Source organism: Macaca fascicularis, chromosome 20 (genome assembly GCF_037993035.2).
Source record: "Macaca fascicularis isolate 582-1 chromosome 20, T2T-MFA8v1.1".
In the NCBI taxonomy this organism is placed as follows: Eukaryota; Metazoa; Chordata; class Mammalia; order Primates; family Cercopithecidae; genus Macaca; species Macaca fascicularis.
The window spans coordinates 3,215,679-3,230,494 of NC_088394.1; the positions used below are offsets into that span (position 1 = coordinate 3,215,679).

Below are 14,816 nucleotides of genomic sequence, written 5' to 3' on the forward strand. Positions count from 1 at the left end.
CAGCACTTTAGGAGGCCGAGGCAGGTGGATCATGAGGTCAGGAGATTGAGACCATCCTGGCAAATACGGTGAAACCCCACCTCTACTAAAAATACAAAAAATTACCTGGGCGTGGTAGCACGTGCCTGTAGTCCCAGCTACTCAGGAGGCTGAGGCAGGAGAATCACTTGAACCCGGGAGGTGTAGGTTGCAGTGAACCAAGATTTTGCCACTGCACTCCAGACTGGACGACAGAGCGAGACTCCGTCTCAAAAAAAAAAAAAAAAATACAAAAATTAGCCAGGCGTGGTGGTGTGCACCTTTCATCCCAGCTACTGGGGAGGCTGAGGCAAGAGAATCACTCGAACCCGGGAGGCGGAGTTTGTAGTGAACTGAGATTACGCCACTGCACTCCAGTCTGGGTGATAGAGTGAGACTGTTTCAAAAGAACACAAGTGTCTCCACTCTATTCAGAAAGGCATTTACCATATTGGGGCATCCTGTGGCATTCTCTTGCGACTGTCTACGTTCTGCCACTACCTGCATGCCCTGAGGGTCAGGGTTCATCCACTGTGGGTGGATCAACGGCTGTGGGCTGACTTTTCGCTTTGCGCCAGGTCGAGGTCTCGAAGCGCTTGGGTTTGGGAGCACCAGGAACATGTGGTCTTGCGGGAGGGAGGGCCGGTGCAGAGATCTGCAAGTCCATCCACCTCCCAGGAACACAGTCGAAGGATGTGGGGCCTGCTTCGGGGCTGGGACCCATGGAGCCTCCCGGGCTCTCCATGGCCTCTTCAGCCTAGGTTCCAGGGTAAACCCATGATTCCAGAGCTAGCCAGGTTATTTGGTCGGGCCCAACAGGTGGAGTTGAAATTGCAGACAGGGACGCATGGAGAATGCCTGCCCTAGTTCCCACGCGCTGCTCTTTCCGCAGGTACATTCTGATCGACTGGCTGGTGGAAGTTGCCACCATGAAGGACTTCACAAGCCTGTGTCTGCACCTGACCGTGGAGTGTGTGGACCGGTACCTGCGGAGGAGGCTGGTGCCGCGGTACAGGCTCCAGCTGCTGGGCATCGCCTGCATGGTCATCTGCACCCGGTGAGAAGCCCCCTCGGCCCAGCTGGCAGGGACGTCCTGGCCTGTCCTGGGTTCAGGGTCACCTGCCCTTCACGTGCTCCTCACTGGTTTGTTTTTTTTTTTGGAAACCAATTCTCGCTCTGTCACCCAGGCTGGAGTGCACTGGTGCGATCTCGGCTCGCCGTAACCTCCACCTCCCAGGTTCAAGCGATTCTTCTGCCTCAGCCTCCAGAGTAGCTGGGACTGCAGGCGTGCACCACCATGCCCGCCTAATTTTTTTGTATTTTTAGTAGAGATAGGGTTTCACCATGTTGGTCAGGCTGGTCTCAAACTCTTGATTTCAAATTATCTACCCGCCTCGGCCTCCCAAAGTGCTGGGATTACAGGCATGAGCCACTGCACCTGGCCCTTACTGGTTCTTGACTCATGAGCCGTGAGTGTCCCACCTGGTCAGACGTGGAGTGCCATACTGAGGGCCTCTGCAGGCAGGGGTGATGGAACAGCCTTCAGCGTGTGGGGGCCACTGTGTGGGGTGCCTGCATCCAGGCAATTTGTCCTGGTGTGCAGTCTCAGGACCCAGAGTGTGGCCTCACTCTGGCAGGCACAGGCTGAACCGCCCTGTCCCCTGGCTCCTGAGGGCGGCAGGATGACTGACTGGGGAGGGTGGCAGTCGGCTGCCCTTCTCTGAAGTCAGGTTCTAAAGTCTGTTGCCAGAGTTTCCTACACTATTGGAGTTAGAGGGTTTTTCGTCCCCCACTGGTGCCCTGCAGAGCCCACTCCAACCACATGGGTGTCTCTCAGCAGCAGGGTGCGTCCTTACACGGCAGTCTGTCCCTTTCACATCAGACCACTGCTTTCCTTTAACTAATGCAGGATCCCCTAGTTCCGCCTTTGGGAATAACGTGGAAATGATTCTCACAATACGTTTTGCATTTCCTAAACCAGCTGTCCCCAGCATGGTCTACATTTCCCAAGGAAGTGCTTTCCAGACCAACTCCTCTGTAGAGCCTGGTGGGTGAGGATAGGCTTGGCTGCACACAGCATATGTGTAAGCTACAGAGACTTGTTTCTCTCTTGCACAGGTAACCCAGAGGCAGAGGGTCCGGGCTCAGGTCATTGGGATGTTTTTTGTTTCACGAGGAAGCAGAGGAACCCCATCTCCCATGTTAATCTCTGCCACCAGCTAGGGTGCTGCCCTTGTCCCTGTGACACCTGTACCTGCCACATTTACCTTTGCACTGAGCTTAGTCTTGTGGCCACATCTCACCAGATGGGAACTGGGAGGTGCAGTCTCTTTGGGCCTGCGTGTGCCGGCTCAATGCAGTGTCATTCCCACGGAAGGAGGGAGCAACCCCTGCCACAAGCATCCAGAGCTGTCTTCAGATGTGCTCTTGGGCCTGAATCCAGCATCCCAGGTCTTCCTACCAGAGACAGCTGAGGAGGTTGGGTGGCCGCCTCCCTGGATCTGACCACATATCCATCACCGCAACCTACGACCAAGCTCCTGGGCCACAAACCGGCTGGCAGTGAGAGAATAACCACTAAAAACGTTTCAGGGAGCTGAGTCCAATTTCTTCCCCAACCACAAGACCTGATTGCGGTGGTCCATATAATTATCATCACAGCTCCCTCAAATCAATTCTGCCTTATCTTTTTTTTTTCAAGCTGGGGGACCAGGCACGGTGGCTCACACCTGTAATCCCAGCACTTTGGGAGGCCAGTGTGGGCAGATCATGAGGTCAGGAGTTCAAGACCAGCCTGGCCAACATGGTGAAACCCCGTCTCTACTAAAGATACAAAAAATTGGCCGGGCGCGGTGGCTCAAGCCTGTAATCCCAGCACTTTGGGAGGCCGAGACGGGCGGATCACGAGGTCAGGAGATCGAGACCATCCTGGCTAACATGGTGAAACCCCGTCTCTATTAAGAAATACAAAAAACTGGCCGGGCGCGGTGGCTCAAGCCTGTAATCCCAGCACTTTGGGAGGCCGAGACGGGCGGATCACGAGGTCGGGAGATCAAGACCATCCTGGCTAACACGGTGAAACCCCGTCTCTACTAAAAAAAATACAAAAAACTAGCCGGGCGAGGTGGCGGGCGCCTGTAGTCCCAGCTACTCGGGAGGCTGAGGCAGGAGAATGGCGTGAACCCGGGAGGCGGAGCTTGCAGTGAGCTAAGATCCGGCCACTGCACTCCAGCCTGGGCGACAGAGCGAGACTCCGTCTCAAAAAAAAAAAAAAAAAGATACAAAAAATTAGCTGGGCGTGGTGGTGGGCGCCTGTAATCCTAGCTACTCAGGAGGCTGAGGCAGGAGAATCACTTGAACCCGGGAGGCAGAGGTTGCAGTGAACCAAGATCGCACCATTGCACTCCAGCCTGGGCAATGGGGCAAGACTCTGTCTCTAAATAAATAAATAAATAAATAAGCAAGCTGGACGTGGTGGTGGGCGCCTGTAGTCCCATCTACTTGGGAGGCTGAGACATGAAAATCGCTTGAACCCGGGAGGCGTAGGTTGCAGTGAGCCGAGATCACGCCACTGCACTAATCCAGCCTGGGTGACAGAGGGAAACTCTGTCTCAAAAAAAAAAAGGTTTTAAAGGCTGAGCTGCCCGCCACCTCTGCTCTCAGAAGTGCCCTGCCCCAACCAGCCACCTCACACCCTACGCTGGGCTCCCTGTTGGCTACTGACATCTCATCTTTTTGGCGTCTGCAGTCCCTGCGCTGGCAGGTGTAGTCCCCGTGCCTCTTGTCCTCTTGGTCAAGTGAATGACACATGCAACCTGCAGAATCCCCAGGACGGAGCAGCCAAGAGACTTGGCCTCAGTCCAACGGGAAGGTGCTTTGCAGGGGCCACTGGAGCAGCGTGTTCCCTGATAGTTGGCGCTGGTAGACAGCAGAGAACAGGGTGACCCCTGCCTGGGGACAGTCAGGATTCCAGTCAGGATTCCTGTGGCCACACAGTACCGGGCACAGATTTTCCAACAACCCTTGGGCCCTTTGCCTCCAATTCCTAGATCTGGTGGCTTACCCACCTTCTGAGTCTAAAACATTTCCACCCCACTGATAGAGCTGTCACGTGACGGGCAAATCTCTGTCTTTGGTGTCTTTTAGCAAACTGAATGCTGGTGGCACTTGGGCCTTTTGCAGACATTTGTGAGTCTGCCTAACAGCCCTGCTGCTTTCTGTCTGCCTTGTGGCTCTCATCCTTCTTTCCAGCACTTTCTGACCTCCCCCCTATTGTTACGATGATGATTATTTTTTGAGACAGGGTCTTGCTCTGTCACGCAGGTTGGAATGCAGTGGTATAATCATAGCTCACTGCATCCTCAACTTCCTGGGCTTAAGCAATCCTCCCACCTCAGCCTCCCAAGTAACTGAGACTATAGGCACATGCCACCATGCTCTGCTAATGTTTTATTTTTTAACTTTTTGAAGAGATAGGGTCTTGCTTTGTTGCCCAAGGTGGTCTCGAACTCCTGGCTAAGCTGTCCTCCTGCCTGGGCCTCCCCTTTTTTAAATGCCCCTTGTCAGCCACAGGCAGCTGGCTCCATTATGAAGCCTCTGTCACCAAAGCCCAAAGCCATGGCTCCCTCCCTACCTTGAAGCCTCCTAAAGCCTTGGGTCCCTGTGCCCCACCCCTGCCACAGGAAGTGGGCTCCGCGCTGAGACCCCTTCTCGGCGTTGCAGGTTCATCAGTAAAGAGATCCTGACTATCCGGGAGGCCGTATGGCTCACAGACAACACGTACAAGTATGAGGACCTGGTGAGAATGATGGGCGAGATCGTCTCCGCCTTGGAAGGGAAGATTCGAGTAAGCAGTGGTTCCATTTTCCTTATTAATCCTGGTTGTCGCTGTGCTGGAGGGTGGGGGTGGCCATTTGGCTTTCCTGCTGTGGGAGGCCTCATGGACTCAGAGGGCAGCTCTCTCTGCTGTGCCCAAAGCCACGGAGCAGGAGGCCACGGTTGCACCACATCGCCACTTGCGCTGGTGCGCTGCGCGTGCAGCATCAACGTGAACATCACCCGGGCCAGACCCTGCACTGGGCCTGCATGTGGCACTGCACCAAGGAGCCCCCAAGCACTAAGAGCCCACACCCGCTCCCGGCTGTCTAGGTCCCCACCGTGGTGGATTACAAGGAGGTCCTGCTGGCGCTAGTCCCCGTGGAGCTGAGAACCCAGCACCTGTGCAGCTTCCTCTGTGAGCTCTCCCTGCTGCACACCAGCCTGTCCACCTATGCCCCAGCCCGCCTGGCTGCCGCAGCCCTGCTTCTGGCCAGACTGACGCACAGGCAGAGTAAGGAGAGGCCCTTCCCAGGGATGCCTGTGTCAGGGAAGGTGCTCACACAGGAGGAGGCTGTGGGGCGGAAGAGTCCATCATCCGTTTGTCCTGGTTACTTCTTCAGGGATGAGATACAGCACAGCTCCTAGCTTCACTATGTCCCAGATTTCTGACTGTGAGCCTGCACGCCCTACGTATGGGTTTTTTTCAAAACTGTTTTAAAAGGATTGCAACCCTGAGCTCCAAGAAACTCCACAGCAGAGCCCACAGAACTATAGAGTGGAAGTGGTCAGGCGGCTGTCACCACAGCCCGTCCGTCCCCTCCATCCCCTCCATCCCTGGCCTGCTTTCTTCCCCAGCACAGCCCTGGACCACTCAGCTGTGGGACCTCACCGGATTCTCCTATGAGGACCTCATTCCCTGCGTCTTGAGCCTTCATAAGAAGTGGTGAGTTTTGGCCAGGCACGGTGGCTCACGCCTGTAACCCCAGCACTTTGGGAGGCCGAGGCAGGCAGACCATTTGAGGTCAGGAGTTCGAGACCAGCCTGGCCAACATGGTAAAACCCCACCTCTACTAAAAATACAAAAATTAGCCAGGTGTGTTGGTGCACGCCTGTAATTCCAGCTACTCAGGAGGCTGAGGCAGGAGAATCGCTTGAACCCAGGAGGTAGAGGTTGCAGTGAGTTGAGATCACGTCACTGGACTCCAGCCTGGGTGACAGAGCAAGACTCTCTCCAAAAACAAAAACTGGCCAGGCGTGGTGGCTCACACCTGTAATCCCAGCACTTTGGGAGGCCAAAGCGGGTGGATCACCTGAGGTCAGGAGTTCGAGACTAGCCTGGTCAACGTGACAAAACCCTGTCTCTACTAAAAAAACAAAAATTAGCCAGGCGTGGTGGCGTGCGCTTATAATCCCAGCTACTCAGGAGGCTGAGGCAGGAGAATCGTTTGAACCCGGGAGGCAGAGGTTGCAGTGAGCCGAGATTGCGCCATTGCACTCCAGCCCAGGCACCGAGTGAAACTACATCTAAAAAAAAAAAAAAAAAAATTCCAGGACTTTCTTATCTCACACCTTTTTCACATTGAGAGCAGCTGCTCCCAACCCAAGCTCATTGCATAGGCAGCAGAACGTACTAGAAAAAAATGAGGGTGTCTCCCTGACCTGTGGTAACTTGTACCTGTGTCAAGTTGTCATCTAGCTCAGGCGCTGGCACACTGTGGCCCTCAGACAGCATTTGGCTGCTTTTGTGAATGGAGTTTTCTTGGCAGCAGCCGCCCTCACTGGTTTCCACATCGTCTGCAGCTGCTTTTGCTCTGGCAGTGGCTGAGCTTATAGTGCAGCGGAGACCACATGGCCCCCAGTGGGGAAAATACTCACTCCCCTTCCCTTGAGAGAACAGCTTCCACCCCAGTGCAGCCGTTGGTATAGATCTATCCTCTGTGTCACTGAGAAGATGGAGACTGCGGGCAGGTCCCTTGCCCCATCATGCCCAGCGGTGGCCCCCTCTCTGCCCCAGCCCCACTGGGCTTCCCTCCACCTGCCCTGGCCCCTCCGCCCTTCTGTCTGCTGAGCCTGGCCCGGCCCTCGCTGCATCTGAGCCCCTTCACCTGCCCTGGCAGCTTCCCTTCAGCCCACGTTGGTTTGTTCTATGCAGTGCATGAAGCCCCCACCGTGGGCCGGGCGCTGGGGGAGAGGCCAGGACAGAGAGTTCAGAGGTCAGGTCATGTTGGGAGAAACGGCAGGCAGGAGCGGGGCATGTGGTACGGGCGGGTGCGGCTCCCTTCAGGGAGCGCAGCCAGGGTCACTTGGGCATCTGAGTCCCAGGCAAAGGGGGCAGCCACGCCAGGGCCCAGTGCAGACCAGCGGGGCCAGGGGCTGTGAGTGGAGTCATGGCAGTGAGGGGCAAGGGGGACAAGCATGGGGGTGAATTTGCATCTGACCAGCCATCTCCCTCTCGCCTCCTCAGTTGTGTTCACAGACTTGCTCCTCCCACCTCTCGGCACCACCACTCCCTGGTCTCCCCCTTCCCCGCTTCTGCCATGACTTCCCTTTCCTCAGCCAAATCCAGCAGACTCAGCAGTGTAGGCTTTTTTTTCCTTTTTTGAGTTGGGGCCCAGGCCGGAGTACAGTGGCGCCATCCTAGCTCACTGCAACCCTGACCTCCCAGGCTTAAGGGATCCTCTTGTGTCAGCCTCCCGAGTAGCTGAAACCACAGGCACCACCACACCAGGCCTGGGTGGCTTTTCTCCAGCCAGCATTACGCTGACCCTCCCTCCTTCGGGGGCCTCAGCTGCCTGCCGTAGGCCATGCGGCCTGGGTATTAGTCTCCCTTCTCACCCACCCCAAGGGGCCAGGGAATTCTGGCTTTCTGCCACCCCTCGGACTCTTTCCTGGGAGACTTCATCACTTCCAGGATTCAGACCACGTCTCAACCTTGACCTGCCACCCACCCTGTCAGTGTGACTCAGCCATTGGCCTGTTTCGGCCCTGGTGGGTTGTGGTGCATGAACCACTGTGCACCCAGCTGAGGCCTCCACCAGCCGCTCCTGCTTCTCCATCCCTGCATCCTCGCCAGTGCACTTTCCTCGTGCGCTCACCGCTTGGGGGCTGGAGCTATCCGTGGTGGCTGCCCAGCCTTCTGGAACACTGGCAGCCACCCCACGTGTGTCTCGTGTACACTACCCAGGGCCTTGGTGTCCGGCTTCCAGGATGAGATCAGAACTCCCTGGGGGTCTCTTTGCCCTTGAGCAGCCCCTTCTCTGGCCCATCTGCTGTTTCTACCCCCTTACTGTACTTCAGCCACAGGGGACCTGGTGGCATCTCCCGGGCTTTGGCATGTGCTGCTGCTCATGCTGCTTTCTCCTGCAGTGCCCGGACCCTGTGCCTTCTGGGCAAGGAACGAGGGTGACAGTAGAAGGGTCGGCATGGATCTTACCCCCCCCACCTTTGCTTATGGGGATCACAGATCGTCCCAACACTGGCCACCAAAAGCTGTTTCTGAGCTGCGTTTATTCTCTTCCACCTGAAAAAGTTAATTTTTTTTTTCCCAAACCAGATAAGTTAGAAACATTATTTACAAACTAAACTTCCTTTTACTGTATGATTTAATCGGCTTTTAGTTTATTCACACAGTTGTGCTTGTCATCACAACAATCAAATTTACAACATTTTCACTTTCCCCAAAGGGACAACACACCCCTCAGCTGTCACCCTCTGGTTCCCCGCAATTTCCTCAGCCCTAGATGACTCAGTGGTCTACTTTCTGTCCACGGATTTTTCCCATTCTGGACATTGCATATAAATGGAGTCATAGGACAGGTGGCCTTTTGTGTCTAGGTTATTTCCCTCAGTGTAATGTTTGCTGGATTTGTCCATGTTGTGGCGTGTGTACCTGCTTTATTGCTTTTCATGGCTGAATAATATTCCCCTGCATGGACCACATGTGTTTATCCATCCCATAGCTGGTGGACATTTGCCTATTGTGAACAGTCCTGCCATGAACATTCTAGTACAGGTTTCTGTGTGGACATAGTTTTTCCTTTTTCTTGGGTCTTTACCTAGAGAGAATTGCTGGGTTCTGTGGTGACTAAATTTAACCATTCGGGGAACCGCCAGGTCGGATTCCAGAGTGACTGCACCATTTTGCATTCTCATTGCTCACTTCAGTGAACTAAGGCTAAAAATGGGGTGGGGGTGCCTCACATGTCCACTCCATGTGACTGTTTCCAGCTTCCACGATGACGCCCCCAAGGACTACAGGCAAGTCTCTCTGACCGCCGTGAAGCAGCGATTTGAGGACAAGCGCTATGGAGAAATCAGCCAGGAAAAGGTGCCTCTCTCCTGCCACCTGGGCGTCTCATGGGGTGCTGGGGTATGGGCGGGCCTCACCCTTGGGGCCTCTGCACCCCCTAACTCTGGCTTCCCCTAAGGTGCTGAGCTACAGCCAGTTGTGTGCGGCATTAGGAGTGACACAAGACAGCCCCGACCCCCCGACTTTCCTCAGCACAGGGGAGATCCACGCCTTCCTCAGCTCTCCCTCGGGGCGGAGAACCAAACGGTTAGTTACCCTGCTTCATACAATGCTGGCACCCTCATGCCGGCCCAGTTCCCTCAGCGCTCCCTCACAGAGAGGCCTCCAAGGCTTGTCAGGGGAGCAGCAGATCCCAGGACAGTGACCCTGGGACGGAGCCCTGCAGTCATGCCTTAGGCCCCCGCGTAACCTCCATTGTCTCCAGCCCAGGTCTCCTTCCTCAGAGGCTGTTGCCTCTCCCTCTGCCTGGGCTCCCTGTGGAGGAAGATGGTTTCGAGCATGCGGGAGCCCAGCCTGGCTCTAGCCTTGCCCGTGCCTGTCACGCGTATCCTGGACTTACCTGCTCCATGATGCTGCTGTCACTCCCGGCACTCAAGTTGTGACCTAAGTCACATCCCCTGCACTTCCCTCACCACCCGTGTGAACCCTGTTTACCTGCCTCTCCTATCTCAGCACCTTGGCTGTTCCTCCTGGAGTTAACTTCCTCTTTCCACCTCACCCACCTGGAGAACTGCTATTGATTCTGCAAGGCCCCGATGAACAGGGCCCTCCCTGTGCTGCTGGCCCTGCGCCTGTGACTCCTTAGCACCATGTGCACCCATAACTTTCCCAAGGGCGGGCACTGGGTGGCTGGGTCTTCCCTGTCAATACAGGACCAGGCAGGGCTGCCTCCGGGAGTGTTGTGTGGGGAGTGGGCCCCTGGCAGTAGACCTAAACTCCTGGGGAGCCCTGGGGAAGCAGCCGAAGCCCCCGCTACTGCTACTTCCCCAAGAAGCGTGATAGCACTTTCCATTGTGCAGAAAGCAGGAGACCTGACCCTCCTGTCTCACTCCACACACGCACCGACTCCCTGGGGCCAGGGTTATCACGAGGAAAGTCCATGTAGACACGCATAGCTACTCCAGGTGGGGGCCTGGCCCTGTGCTCAGCCTCACTGTGTTAAACCCGCTTCTCCAGAGGCCCCCCAAAGCCCCATCAGTCTCTGAGACAGACCCCCATGGGTGACACGGGTAGCTCTCTCCACCCCCACTCCCCACTGGGCCCTGGGTTCAGGAAGTGGAAAGGCTCAGCTGGTGTGGCAGCTTTTCCCAGGCTCAGGCCCACACTCTGGCCTCCAGCCCCATCCCGAGCAAGACTTGACCCCAGTTGGGCATGGGTGCCGGCACCGCCCAAGGCCAGGCCATTCCATGCAATCTGCCTGGCCCCGGGCTGAGCACTGCCTGGCCCTTATTAATCAACACCAGAGGGGCTGGGCGCAGTGGCTCACGCCTGTAATCCCAGCACTTTGGAAGGCTGAGGCAAGTGAATCACCTGAGGTTAGGAGTTCGAGACCAACTTGGCCATCATGGTGAAACCCCGTCTCTACTAAAAATATAAAAATTAGCTGGGTGTGATAGTGGGCACCTGTAGTCCCAGCTACTCAGGAGCCTGAGGCAGGAGAATCACTTGAACCTGGGAGGCGGAGGTTGCAGTGAGCCAAGATGACACCACTGCACTCCAGCCTGGGTGACAGAGCAAGACTCCACCTCAAAAAAAAAAAAAAACAACAACACTGGAAGGTGGCATCATCCTGGGGGTGTCCAGGGGACCAGATGGTTGGCCCAGGCCCCACAGCTGAGCCGGGTGGGCTGGGCTTCACACCCAGACCTGGGGCCTGAGTTTGCCTGAGCTGTCCTCCAGGTTGGCCCTGCCTCAAGGGCTTATACCTGTTCTAGCTTCACCAGCATTTTCTACCCAGCAGACCCTTTGGGAGCATGCAGTGACAGGCTGGGGCACACGGGTGTTAGAGGTAGGTGCAGAGGGCCTGGCCTCCCAGCGTTGGCGCCCATGACCGGGTCTCCTGGGCTCTCTCCACCTTGCAGGAAGCGGGAGAACAGCCTCCAGGAGGACAGGGGCAGCTTTGTTACCACCCCCACTGCGGAGCTGTCCAGCCAGGAGGAGACGCTGCTGGGCAGCTTCCTCGACTGGAGCCTGGACTGCTGCTCTGGCTACGAAGGCGACCAGGAGAGCGAGGGCGAGAAGGAGGGTGACGGTGAGTGTAGGGCCAGGGCGCACTGGAAGGGACATCACACAGGGTGGCTCTCACTGAGGGTCTCTGGGCACCTGGCCCTGTGCGAGTGCTGTGGGAGGGAGGAGGATGTGCACAGAGCACAGGGCGGGGCCAGCTCCTGCCCTGCCGGGGAGTGTGTCCAGGCATGGGGAGAGTGAGAGGAGGGGAGAACCCCCAAAACACCACAGCTTCTACCATCACACAGGGATGAGAGGACTTAGGCCACACCTATCCGGCTCCTGCTCGTTCTGTGCTGGGAAGACCTCACTAGGATGAGGGAGGTAGAGACCTGTCTGGAGTTCATGGAGATCCTTCTAGGCCAGGTGTGGTGGCTCATGCCTGTAATCCCAGCAATTTGAGAGGCTGAGACAGGAGGATCACTTCAGGCTAGAAGTTCAAGACAATCCTGGGTGACATAGCAAGACAAAAAATTTAAAAATTAGCTGGACAGGCTAATTTTTCTTTCTAGAATGTTGTTTGAGATGTGCCCACGTGGTTTACATGACACTCCTCACTGCCCTGCTGGGATCACTGCCCTGTGCAAACCCCAGGCAGACTGCATGGGTCCTTACCAGAAGCCCAGTTAGTGTGAGTCCTGTCGATTTCCCAGTTGCTTGCTTCTGCATCCACTTGGCTTGAGCTAGATGCCCAACTTGTCATCTCCACTGTCGTTGGAGTCATGGTGGGCAGCTGTCCAACCTTGGAAGAGGCATGTCACCCACACTTCTCACCACAAGAGGGTAACACAGAGGACCATAGCAAGGTAGAAGATTCTTGACCTGCACTTCAGGGTCCTGACCTGGAAGGGGGTCTCCCCTGATGCTTGGGTGTGACATGATCTCCCTCCCCACCAACCTTCCTGCAGTGACAGCTCCCAGTGGCATCCTCGATGTCACCGTGGTCTACCTGAATCCAGAACAGCATTGCTGCCAGGAATCCAGTGATGAGGAGGCTTGCCCAGAGGACGAGAGACCCCAGGACCCACAGGTACCAGCGCTGGATACCCAGATCCCTGCAACCCCAGGACCCAAGTCCCTGCTCCACACCAGCCCGGAGCCAGGGAAGGACGTCACGACCTCAGGGTACTCCTCCGTCAGCACCACGAGTCCCACAAGCTCTGTGGATGGTGGCTTGGGGGTCCTGCCCCGACCTACCTCAGTGCTGTCCCTGGACAGTGACTCGCACACACAGCCCTGCCACCATCAGGCCAGGAAGTCATGTTTACAGTGTCGTCCCCCAAGTCCCCCCGAAAGCAGTGTTCCCCGGCAACAGGTGAAACGGATAAACCTATGCATACACAGTGAGGAGGAGGACACGAACCTGGGCCTTGTGAGGCTGTAAGTGTGTCAGCGCATTTGCCGCAGTGGATGTGTACTGAGGGGGCTGGAGGCGAGGGGTGGGAGCACAGCATAGGAATGCTGTGTAGATCCCGGAGGCCTTCGCACAGAGAGCAGAGAGGGTAACTTGTGGTCACCAAGTTTCTTTCTCCGCGGGAGTCCCTTGCAAACTATGAGAATGTTGAAATGAGAGTGAAGAGGTCAGATCCCTCTCTTTGGAAAGTTGAGCCTCAAAGCAGTTGGCCGCACTGCATGGAGGGCACCTCTCTGTCCCTTCCGTGTCTCACTGTCTCTAGAAGCTTCCGCCCATGTGTGTCCTGGTCTTCCCAGCCCCAGCAGAGCCCGGTGCCAGGAGCTGACAGCTTTCACTCTCAAGGCACGTGTGACCTGGGTAGTCAGACACCACTTGAGCTCCTGCCCACATCTGTCTGGTTTGGGGCTCCAGTGGGGAGCTGACAGCTCTGAGCACACCACTGTCCCCTTATCCACCTTGGTCTGCATGGGGCACCCACTTCCTTCTGGGTGGGTATTCCATGGTAAGGGGGCCTGTGTCCCTGCACACTGCGTGGACTCCCTACGACACGTTACTCATTTTAGAGCTCTGTCCCAGAGGCTCTGTCCCAGACATTTGTCTGTGACCCACAGATGTTGTCAATGTGAACACCTCTCTTTGTGCTGAATTTCTGGGCCACTCTTTTCCTCTTTGTTTCTAAATTTCCTTCTTCCAAGATGAAAACGAGAAAAACTTAAAACAGAAGGTATTAAAAAAACAAGAGATTCCTACCATTATTTAGGTTCAACTGCAAAACAAAAATCTTACTCCAGCCCCTCAATGCCATCCTGACACACTTTATGTAAAAAGAATTTTCCCAGAGAGGCTAGCCAGAAAAAAACTTGAAGTCCCCTCTAACATCTGAGGTGACCAAGAGGCAGAGTAGTAGAGCAGTCGGGGGCCGTGTCCTGGCTGATCCCAACTGCAGCTGTGCTCTGGGGATCCGTGGGAGGGAGGCAGACCCCTGGGCTTTCCTGCTGGCCACAGAGACTCCGCTTCTGCATGGAAAGGGAGCCTGGGAGACAGCAGTCCTCGCCTGGGGAGCCTGTCTGGGGCCATGTGACCGTGGCCTCTCCCTGGGGATGGGCTTACCACAGCACACTCACCCTGCTGCCATCCACTTCTGTTTCCTCTGCAAATGTAAGAAAGAACCACTTGACTAGAAGTGTCCCCCAGATGCTTTTTTTTTTTCTTTTGAGACGGAGTTTTGCTCTTTTCACCCTGGCTGGAGTGCAGTGGCATGATCTCAACTCACTGCAACCTCCGCCTCCCAGATTCTGCCTCAGCCTTCCAGGTAGCTGGGATTACAAGCACCCAACCACGCCCGGCTAATTTTTGTATTTTCAGTAGAGACGGGATTTCACCATGTTGGCCGGGCTTGTCTCGAACTCCTGACCTCAGGTGATCCGCCCACTTCGGCCTCCCAAAGTGCTGGGATTACAGGCATGAGCCACTGCGCCTGGCCCCCCAAATGCTCTTGAACCAGAAACCCAGGGCTGGGAGATGCTCACTGAGCTGCTGCTTTTCTGTGTGCTGGTGCTGTGTGTGTTTGTAAGTCTGTGGCAGCTGTACTCTTGCGACTCTAAGGGAATTCTGGCCACCCTGGGTGGGGCGTGGTCGGGGTGAGAACCGAAGCGTTGGAACTGTAGACCCGTCCTGTCGACTGTGTGCCCCTGGGCATGTGTGAGCCTCAGTTTCCTCATCTGTAAGAGGGGGCGATGATAACCTACCTCACAGGGGTGTTATGAGGATTAAATGTGAGGAGGATAGTGACAAATGAGTGATGGACATCCTTTGCTGCCTCAACGCCTTGTCCAGGGGCTCTTTTGTCAAAATCCCAACTCTTCATGGAGTCAGTTCTCTGCTTTCTCCCAGCTTGCACCTGAAAGAGGAAACTACTCCAGGGGAGCCTGGCATCACCTGCTGGGGTGGGTGGTCTCCTGCATCTCGAGTGCTGCCTCCTCCTTCACAGAGAACCTCCAGGGAGGCAGGGCCACCGTCACCCTCCCCCAC

The 14,816-nt window shown here is 55.9% G+C and overlaps 1 protein-coding gene across 8 annotated transcripts in view; it reads left to right on the plus strand.

Annotated features, from left to right (window-relative positions):
• The window catches only part of CCNF (cyclin F), a 40,365-nt gene extending 25,785 nt beyond the window's left edge, over positions 1-14,580 (plus strand). For 6 of the 8 annotated variants that reach the window (XM_045382925.3, XM_045382924.3, XM_074028586.1 and 3 more), the window contains 8 exons: positions 911-1,075; positions 4,741-4,864; positions 5,167-5,347; positions 5,692-5,779; positions 9,064-9,163; positions 9,264-9,391; positions 11,227-11,396; positions 12,280-14,580. In XM_045382925.3, coding sequence (XP_045238860.2) covers positions 911-1,075; positions 4,741-4,864; positions 5,167-5,347; positions 5,692-5,779; positions 9,064-9,163; positions 9,264-9,391; positions 11,227-11,396; positions 12,280-12,755 — 1,432 coding nt within the window. In that variant the 3' untranslated portion in view covers positions 12,756-14,580. Of the gene's footprint in view, positions 1-910; positions 1,076-4,740; positions 4,865-5,166; positions 5,348-5,691; positions 5,780-9,063; positions 9,164-9,263; positions 9,392-11,226; positions 11,397-11,619; positions 11,814-12,279 lie in introns of those variants that run through there. The other 2 variants (XM_045382928.3, XM_074028585.1) reach the window with 2 other exon arrangements.
• Positions 14,581-14,816: the final 236 nt, after the last annotated feature.